At 51.2% G+C, this 9,874-nt stretch overlaps 1 protein-coding gene across 1 annotated transcript; it reads right to left on the bottom strand.

Annotated features, from left to right (window-relative positions):
- Positions 1 to 938: 938 nt before the first annotated feature.
- Positions 939 to 8,343, bottom strand: LOC311261206 (nucleus accumbens-associated protein 2-like). The gene is made up of 7 exons (XM_084359688.1): positions 7,627 to 8,343; positions 5,852 to 6,063; positions 5,291 to 5,550; positions 4,750 to 4,926; positions 4,489 to 4,594; positions 3,783 to 3,880; positions 939 to 1,890 (listed from the first exon to the last, which is right to left on the bottom strand). The coding sequence occupies exons 1-7, from the start codon at positions 8,068 to 8,070 to the stop codon at positions 1,268 to 1,270; spliced, it is 1,920 nt and encodes a 639-aa protein (XP_084215814.1). The 5' UTR covers positions 8,071 to 8,343; the 3' UTR covers positions 939 to 1,267.
- Positions 8,344 to 9,874: the final 1,531 nt, after the last annotated feature.

Below are 9,874 nucleotides of genomic sequence, written 5' to 3'. Positions count from 1 at the left end.
ATCAATAATCAACAGATCGATGTTATGTTAAAGAAGGCTGAGGCTCTTTTTTTTCACCGGCACCAGGACCAGCACCGGCACCGGCACCAGGACCAGCACCAGCACCAGCACCGGCACCAGGACCAGCACCAGCACCAGGACCAGCACCGGCACCGGCACCAGGACCAGCACCGGCACCAGCACCAGGACCAGCACCGGCACCGGCACCAGCACCGGCACACGACTGATGAAGGTTTAAAGTTTTGGTTTGAACATTTCGGGCTCTGTCTGGAGAAAAGGTTCTGGTCTCAGTCTTTGATAAAATGGGAAGAGAACAAAAGAATAGAGAAATAAAAACACAGGACCAGAACTGGATCTGACATCTGTGACAAACTGGACCAGGTCCTCACTACATCTCTGAATCTGATGACTGCCGAGATGAGTCAAGATAATTAATGTGAACGTTGAGGGAGCATGAGAGCGTCACATCATGTCTAAAGGTCTGTAAGCGGGCAGAGCTGGACCTGTAAAAGCCTTTACAGAAACTGGATCAGTGGTATCAAAGTGATCACTCCATCAGCAGATCAACACATCCAGCTGAGTTCACTGAGAGACAGAAAAGCAGCTTCATTCAGAGTCTGAGGGCTGACTGCCGTCCCGTGGAGGCTCAGGATGGCAGTCAGAGGACGAGCAGCGGGTTCTGACCCACTTCTCAGGAGGACACGAGGTGAAGAAACACCAGGATCTGGCCCTGCAGCTCAAACACCTTCGTTCAGCTGCAGGTGCTTCAGGCCACTCTTCCCTCAGTTTGTTCAGGACGATGAGTCATGTGACACTTTCCATGTTTGTCCTGATGAGTCTGACTCGGGTCCAGCGCCCCCTGCAGGCTGCTCAGGTCACTACACACACAGACATCCTGCTGAGCTCTGTCCTGAACACACCACACACAAACAGGATGATTGATTATCAAGAAGCTTTATTGTCATTATCAGAGTGAATATTATGATCTTCATCACATCATCATCATCATCATCATCAGTCCTGGTGCTATGGGCCTGTGTGCTGACTGCAGGAGGCTGGTAACATGCAGCAGAGCCGAGCAGACAGACAGGTAGAGGAGACAGACAGACAGACAGACAGAGGTAGGTCAGACAGACAGGGGCAGAGAGGTAGACAGGTGGACAGGTAGTGAGGTAGGGGAGCAGACAGACAGGTAGGTCAGACAGACAGGTGGGGACAGGTAGCTATTGTGTTATTTACATACAGGTAGGCAGATGCATTAGAAAGCTTATTGGCTGTCTTCCAGAGGCTCCGCCCCCCTCTCATCTGTCTCGGCCAATCCCCTGTGAGGAGGGGCGGGCTCTGCAGGCTGGGGGGAGGGGTGTGAGGAGGAGGAGGAGGAGGAAGAGGAGGTGGAGGACAGGGAGAGGGGGAGGTCTGGGGGTGGTTCAGTCTGTAGCCTCCCTCCCCCATCTGCTTCGCCTCCCATCAGCCCCTCCTCTGCCTGCCCCGCCCCTGCTCCTCCCCCACGAGACCCAGCGAACTGCAGGTGAGGCAGGAGGGCAGTCGGGGCCTCCTTCTCCCTCTCTCTCTCCCCTGCCGCCTCCCGCTCCCGTCGCTCGGCGTACAGCGGCGCCTCCAGGCCGAGGTAGGAGGCGCTGAGCTGCCTCAGGTCCAGCTCGAAGGGGCTGCCGCTGGGCTGCACGGCTGCGTCTCCTCCCTGACCTCCTCCTCCACCTCCTCCTCTCTTACCCTTGCGGGGGTGGGAGGAGGCGGGGAGGCTGTCGGGGAGGAGAGACTGGATCTTTGGGAGCCAACGTTTACGGACCCGGCGGGCGTTGGTGCACATGTCGGCAGCAATGACGTTCATCTCACTCTCCTTAAAGTTAGGAGCAAAGTTCTGACAGTACACTGAGGAGAGGAGGAGAGGAGGAGGAAGAGGAGAGGAGGGGGAGGAGAGGAGGGGGAGGAGAGGAAGAGGAGAGGAGGAGGAGAGGAGAGGAGGGGGAGGAGAGGAAGAGGAGAGGAGAGGAGAGGAGGGGGAGGAGAGGAAGAGGAGAGGAGGAGGAGAGGAGAGGAGGGGGAGGAGGAAGAGGAGAGGAGGAGGAGAGGAGAGGAGGGGGAGGAGAGGAAGAGTAGGAGGAGGAGGAAGAGGAGAGGAGGAGGAGAGGAGAGGAGGGGGAGGAGAGGAAGAGGAGAGGAGGAGGAGAGGAGAGGAGGGGGAGGAGAGGAAGAGGAGAGGAGAGGAGAGGAAGAGGAGAGGAGGAGGAGAGGAGAGGAGGGGGAGGAGAGGAAGAGGAGAGGAGGAGGAGAGGAGAGGAGGGGGAGAGGAGAGGAGGAGGAGAGGAGAGGAGGGGGAGAGGAGAGGAGGGGGAGGAGAGGAGGAGGAGAGGAGAGGAGGGGGAGAGGAGAGGAGGGGGAGGAGAGGAAGAGGAGAGGAGGAGGAGAGGAGAGGAGGGGAGAGGAGAGGAGGGGGAGGGGAGGAGGAGAGGAGAGGAGGGGGAGAGGAGAGGAGGGGGAGGAGAGGAAGAGGAGAGGAGAGGAGAGGAAGAGGAGAGGAGGAGGAGAGGAGAGGAGAGGAAGAGGAGAGGAAGAGGAGAGGAGGAGGAGAGGAGAGGAGGAGGAGAGGAGAGGAGGGGGAGGAGAGGAAGAGGAGAGGAGAGGAGAGGAAGAGGAGAGGAGGAGGAGAGGAAGAGGAGAGGAGAGGAAGAGGAGAGGAGGAGGAGAGGAGAGGAGAGGAAGAGGAGAGGAGAGGAAGAGGAGAGGAGGAGGAGAGGAGAGGAGAGGAGAGGAAGAGGAGAGGAGGAGGAGAGGAGAGGAGAGGAAGAGGAGAGGAGAGGAGGAGGAGAGGAGAGGAGAGGAAGAGGAGGGGGAGGAGAGGAGGAGGAGAGGAGAGTAGGGGGAGAGGAGAGGAGAGGAGGGGGAGGAGAGGAGGAGGAGAGGAGAGGAGGGGGAGAGGAGAGGAGGGGGAGGAGAGGAAGAGGAGAGGAGAGGAAGAGGAGAGGAGGGGGAGAGGAGAGGAGGGGGAGGAGAGGAGGAGGAGAGGAGAGGAGGGGGAGGGGAGAGGAGGGGGAGGAGAGGAAGAGGAGAGGAGGAGGAGAGGAGAGGAGGGGAGAGGAGAGGAGGGGGAGGGGAGGAGGAGAGGAGAGGAGGGGGAGAGGAGAGGAGGGGGAGGAGAGGAAGAGGAGAGGAGAGGAGAGGAAGAGGAGAGGAGGAGGAGAGGAGAGGAAGAGGAGAGGAAGAGGAGAGGAGGAGGAGAGGAGAGGAGGAGGAGAGGAGAGGAGGGGGAGGAGAGGAAGAGGAGAGGAGAGGAGAGGAAGAGGAGAGGAGGGAGGAGAGGAAGAGGAGAGGAAGAGGAGAGGAGGAGGAGAGGAGAGGAGAGGAAGAGGAGAGGAGGAGGAGAGGAGAGGAGAGGAGAGGAAGAGGAGAGGAGGAGGAGAGGAGAGGAGAGGAGAGGAAGAGGAGAGGAGAGGAGGAGGAGAGGAGAGGAAGAGGAGAGGAGAGGAAGAGGAGAGGAGGAGGAGAGGAGAGGAGGGGAGAGGAGGAGGAGAGGAGAGGAAGAGGAGAGGAGGAGGAGAGGAGAGGAAGAGGAGAGGAGAGGAGGGGGAGGAGAGGAAGAGGAGAGGAGGAGGAGAGGAGAGGAGGGGGAGGAGGGGGAGGAGAGGAGGGGAGGAAAAAAATAAAGAAGTTGGCGGATGAGTTATAAAAATGTCTCAATATTTCTAAAATACAGTAAAGACATAAATGTATGAGTCACTGTGTGTGTGTGTGTGTGTGTGTGTGTGTGTGTGTGTGTGTCTTACGTTTGACGGTGTTTAACACTCGGTTGTCCAGAGGCTTCCTGCTCGGATCATTGGTGGAGGAGCGGATTCCTGTCCCACAGCTATTGGCCAGAGTGTTTCTATGGAAACCATAACAACCCAATCAGAACATATAGCAGCTGTAGATCAGCTCGCTCGCCCTCTCTCTCTCCCTCTGAGACAATGTGAGGTTATGTAAAGACGAACGTTCTGGAACACCCACATGATGATGTCACATGACGTCTGATGATGTCACATGACGTCGTGTTGAAAATGACCCCAGCATCGTTTAATTATCTTATTATTATTAAATAATATATTATTATGTATATTCTCCTGTTCCAACTAGCAGTTAATAAAAAGTTGATCGTCTCTTTAAAGAGACATTCTGCTCATTTGTATGTTACAGTTAAACACACATCAGACGCTCCTGTCTCTTTAAGACCCGCCTCCTGAACACCCAGTCTGCTCTGATTGGTCAGCTCACACACGCCTGACAACAACAGAGCAGCTGTGCTAGATCAATGAGAGGAGCTTGTTTTACATAAAACACAGTGAAGGAAGACAAATGAGTGAAGACTTCCTCTGAGAGCTCGCTTCAGGATGTTCACAGCATAAATAAAGCTTTTCTCTGAACAGGTGTTTGTCTAAAGTCAGTCTTTATGCTAGGCTAACAGGCTAACAGCTCCAGGCCCTCTGTCAGACTCACCTGTCGAAGAAGGTGGCCAGCAGCCTCCTGAGCAGCACCTTGTGTTTGACTCCAGCACACAGGTGACAGTTCATCAGCTGACCTCGAGTCATGAACACACCTGAGCCTGCACACGCACACACACACACACACACACACAGTTTAACAATCTTGTTGCCATGACGACACATTGAACTTAAAGCTCATTGTTCTCTATATGTTGTCTGTATTAACAGTGACAGCTCCACTTCCTGTCACCTGGACAGGTGTGTGTGGTCCTACCTGCCACCAGCTCCACCTTCTCTCCTGGGTCTCCCTCGGTGTAGAGCGACGGGTGGCAGCGGTACCCGATCTGACTGATCAGACTGGCGGGAAGCGCCATGTTGTCCCGACCAACCAGCACACAGGGCCGACGCTCGTTAGCCAACGGGAGGGAGAGCATCTCCATCTTCTCTGGGACTGAAACAACAGAGAGAGTCAGGAGACATGATGACTCAGATGTGAAACTGAACCTGTGCTCAGTGTGAAGCTGCAGTTCCTCTGCTGGCCAGTAGAGGCTGCTCACAGGTAACTGTGATGAAGTGAGTCATGAGGTCAGACTGGTTTCACGCTCATCATTAATCTCAGACAGAAGTACTCAGGTCCAAATTGACAATCAGGTCCACCTGGGCCCTGAAGTGGACTTTTGGACTCAAACTGGGAACAATCTGTTCAAAAAGTGTTTGAATTGAAGTTTTTCCGTCCTGTCTGAGTCTACAGAGGTGATCAGCTCTGAGGTCACTCTGTGGTCAGACAGGTGGACTGTACCATGATGTGAACTCACTGTAGGGGTTTCCTGGGTGTCCATAGATGTGTTGGTATAGTCCGGGGTGGACCGTGTTGCCGTAGTAATCCTCCTCCAGCTCCTCCTCGGTGGGGGGGTGGGAGGGAGGGGAGTCTGTGGGGAGGCTGGAGCCTCCTGGACTGGAGCGCCCCCCGCCTGCCAGCAGGTAGGACTGCAGCCCCGGAACCAGACCTCCACCTGCCCCCAGGTAACACAGAGCGCTGCTCCGGGAGGACTGCAGGTCCCCGGCCACGTCCACCCTGAGGACAGAACGAGGACGAGTTAGACCAGGAGGAGACGGAGGACGTCTGAGTGTGAAGATAGAATTTTCTTTCACGATTCATTAAAGCATTAATAAATCATGTGGAGGTATGATGTAACTGTAAACTATTTTCCTGGAAACAGATTTTAAATATTCATCACAAGCTAAATCATTTAATGTTCAAAACACTGATTTTTTTTCAAGTGTGAATATGATAATATCTGTTCCTCATGACTCTACTGGAGCCACACACTGATCATCCAGGACAAAGTGACGTGAACCACTGCTCCAGATGTCACCTGGCCTCCTCTCCTGCTCCTCCTGCTCCTCCTCCGTTCTCCTCAGCAGGAGGAGTGTCAGCTCTCTCCTGTTTGATCCTGCTGACAGCCAGCAGCAGCTCCTCTGGGCTCAGGGCCGGCTGGTCTGGACTGGCCTCCTGCAGCTGGGGCCCGCTGTGCTGCTGCTGCACCATCGGAGCGTCGAAGCCCCCGAGCTCGTCTGCTGAGGTCGTCTGTAAACATTAATAATAAAGTAAGAGATCAAGTGTTGATGATTAATCTTCAGAAGAAACACAGTCCAGCTGTGACATCACAGGTTGGGTGGGGCCAGAGACGGTTCAAACCAATCAGCAGCCTCAGATTTAAAGTGTGTTGAGCTGCAGTTCCTCTGATGTCCACAAGATGGTGGTAAAGTTCAGCTCTCAGCTGATCACCAAGCTTCTTCTTCTTCATGAACTTCTTTAACTTAACTTTAACTTAATCAGGTTTGTTTGTGACCTGATGTTTGTTTGTGACCTGATGTTTGTTTGTGACCTGATGTTTGTTTGTGACCTGATGTTTGTTTGTGACTTGATGATTGTTTGTGACTTGATGTTTGTTTGTGACCTGATGTTTGTTTGTGACTTGATGTTTGTTTGTGACCTGATATTTGTTTGTGACTTGATGTTTGTTTGTGACTTGATGATTGTTTGTGACATGATGTTTGTTTGTGACTTGATGATTGTTTGTGACTTGATGTTTGTTTGTGACCTGATGTTTGTTTGTGACTTGATGATTGTTTGTGACCTGATGTTTGTTTGTGACTTGATGTTTGTTTGTGACCTGATGTTTGTTTGTGACTTGATGTTTGTTTGTGACCTGATGTTTGTTTGTGACCTGATGTTTGTTTGTGACTTGATGATTGTTTGTGACTTGATGTTTGTTTGTGACCTGATGTTTGTTTGTGACTTGATGATTGTTTGTGACTTGATGTTTGTTTGTGACTTGATGTTTGTTTGTGACTTGATGATTGTTTGTGACTTAATGTTTGTGACTTGATGATTGTTTGTGACTTAATGTTTGTGACTTGATGTTTGTTTGTGACTTGATGTCTGTGACCGGATGTTTGTTTGTGACCTGATGTTTGTTTGTGCCTTCTCTTGAATCTCTTGTTCGTACGAGTGGTTCTGACATGAAGTCCACGGTGACTGATTTCATCCCAGAATTTAAAGTGAGTTTATTGTTATTAATTATAAACCAGTTTTCTGAACAAAGCTCAGCTCAGTGTTAATGTGGAACTCTGTGATTGGCTGTTTGTTGGTGAAATGCATCCTGGGAGTTGTAGTTGACTTGTAGTTTGACTTTTTATTAAAGATATTTTCGAACAGTTGTTGATCTTTGTCTGATGTTGATCACGCCTGTCGTCTGTTCGTGTGAAACTAGCTGTCAGATCTTTACTGAGAAAACAAACGGCCGTGACTCATCTGAAGACAAACAGGAAGTCAGTCACATGTTTTAAACTGTAAATCAGAAGGACCACACAATGCATGCTGGGAAGTCTGCTGATCATGATTCTTTAGAAACGTATTTTAATGAGTTGATTCTGAACAGTCGATTTGTCCAACTCTTTATTTTAAGTCAAAAGATTTAAGTTAAAAAACTCTTATTTCAAAGTGTCTGAAAATAAAAAGTCTAATTAACTTGAAATAAATAAACTTGCATATTTACGTTAAGTTAATGAGAGAAGATGAGTTCATAAAAATAACTTCCTGTCTGATTTTTTTACACCGTAGCTCAGTGGGCGTGGCCTGACCTACCTGTGAGTCACAGCAGAGAGGTGAGGAGGAGGAGGAGGCCTTCATCATCATCAGCTCCATCCCTCGCTCCACGATGTTCTGGATCTGCAGGTAGCCGGCGGTGTACATGAGCACCAGCTGCTCGCTGGCGGCCATGCTGAGGCGTCCCGTGTAGCAGAATGACAGGATCTGCTGGAAACACGTCGGCGTCACTGAGGACGGCAGCTCGAACACCGCCTGGGGGGAGGAGGACGAGGAGGACGAGGAGGAGTCGGCCGCGGAGCTGAACAGGTCTCTGAAGTAGAGCGAGGAGGCGGCGAGGACGGCGCGGTGCGCCTTGAAGGCCTGACCCTGCACCAGGATGGACACGTCACAGTAGTGACCCAGCAAACGCTGCTCGTTCAGGCTGCCCAGCACGCTGCTGCCGAAGTCCGGGATCTCCACCTGCAGCAGCCCCTCCGACATGGTGGAGGCCAGAGGAGGTCCGGAGGAGGAGCACAGGACAGGAAGTGAGCGAGGGGTCAGACTAGCCGGAGGCGAGGAGGAGGAGCCACAGATCAGACAGTTTAAGTGTCAGGGATCCTGCAGAGGTCATCTCCAAAACACTTAGGAGACATCGTGTTGTCACGGAAACAGGAGGTCAGAGGTCACTGAGGGGGAGGCGATGGAGGGGGGAGGTGTTGAGTCAGAGGAGGAGACGGTAGATCATCAGGAGGGAGGTGAGAACAGCACCTGGACACAGCTATGAGGAGGAGGAGGAGGAGAGAGAAGAGGAGGAGGGGAGGAGGAAGAAGACAGGAAGAGAGGAGAGGATGAGGGGAGGAGGAGAGGAGGAGAGAGAAGAGGAGGAGGGGAGGAGGAAGAAGACAGGAAGAGAGGAGAGGAGGAGGAAGAGAGGAGAGGATGAGGGGAGGAGGAGAGGAGGAGGAGAGGAGGAGAGGTTCATAGACAGACAGTTTCACACCTCCTCCTCTTCTACCTGCAGAACAAACACCTTCACTTCTCAGCTTGATGTTTTCTTCGTCTCTGATTAAACTTCAGGTGATAATAAATCAGAAATGATTCAGAAACATTGAAACTCCTTCAGTAGCAGGTGCAGACGAACAGGTCCCAACAGTCACCTACAAAACTCTTCAGTCAGCACAATAAAACTCTGTTTTCAATGTAAATCATGAATTAAAACATGTTTTACTGATCTGAGGTCAGAGTTCAGTATCATTATTAATGAAAGGATCAGTTCTACATGACTTCCTGTCACACACACTCCACATACACACTTCTGTTCTCCATGTGGACGTTATAATGTGCGTTTCTATGCAGATGATGTCATCCTGTGACCTCACATTTCCAGACACACAAACTGTTCCTCTGATCCATACTCACACCAGAAATCTAAGACAGCACAACGTGCCTTAGTATCAGGTACCAGGCCAGTGTGATCCAGTACACTACGATAGAGCCTAGTACCATTAAGTCCAGTCCAGTCCAGTCCAGTTCAGTCTAACTTAGTCTAGTTCAGTCTAGAAAAGTTTAGTTCAGTTTAACTTAGTCCAGTTCAATCTAGTTCAGTACAGTTCAGTCTAGTTCAGTGTAGTAAAGTTTAGTTCAGTCTAGTTCAGCCGAGGTCAGAGGTCATCAGTGACATCAGGACACCTGTGTTTTCATTCATTTTATATCTCAGTCACTTTAAATTATTGATATTTTTCACATCAAAGATCATCCACATCAACACCTGACTCAGTCCTGATAATATCATTTTATGAACCCAGCAGAGCAGAACCAGAGTCTGAACTGGGACCAGTTCACCTCACAGCTGGGAGGTACTGTCACACTGTGGATGATTTAATTAGTGTGTGTGTGTGTGTGTGTGTGTGTGTGTGTGTGTGTGTGTCTGAGGATTATCTAACAATACTGAGGTCCCTCACATGTGACTACTGTACAGTGACATCACAGTGATGACACACACACACACACACACACACACACACACACTGCACATCATCATCAGACACTTTGTGATCAGTCAGACTGATCCTGAATCAGACACAGGGTACAGTACAGTACAGTCGAGTCCAGGTCAGTCTAAAACAGTCCAGTAGAGTCCAGTAGAGTCGGTCCAGGTGAGTCGAGTTTGTCTCAGAGTTCAGTTCAGTTCAGCGTTATTGTTGTTTACAGTACAGCTGCAGCAGAGAGACAGACAGCTCAGAGAGACAGACAGCTCAGAGACAGACAGTCTGAGTGGAGAGACAGACAGGTGACAGGAGACAAC

Source organism: Pagrus pagrus (genome assembly GCF_965226575.1).
Source record: "Pagrus pagrus genome assembly, chromosome: 8".
Lineage (NCBI taxonomy): Eukaryota > Metazoa > Chordata > Actinopteri > Spariformes > Sparidae > Pagrus > Pagrus pagrus.
This window is presented reverse-complemented; position numbering and strand designations above follow the sequence as displayed.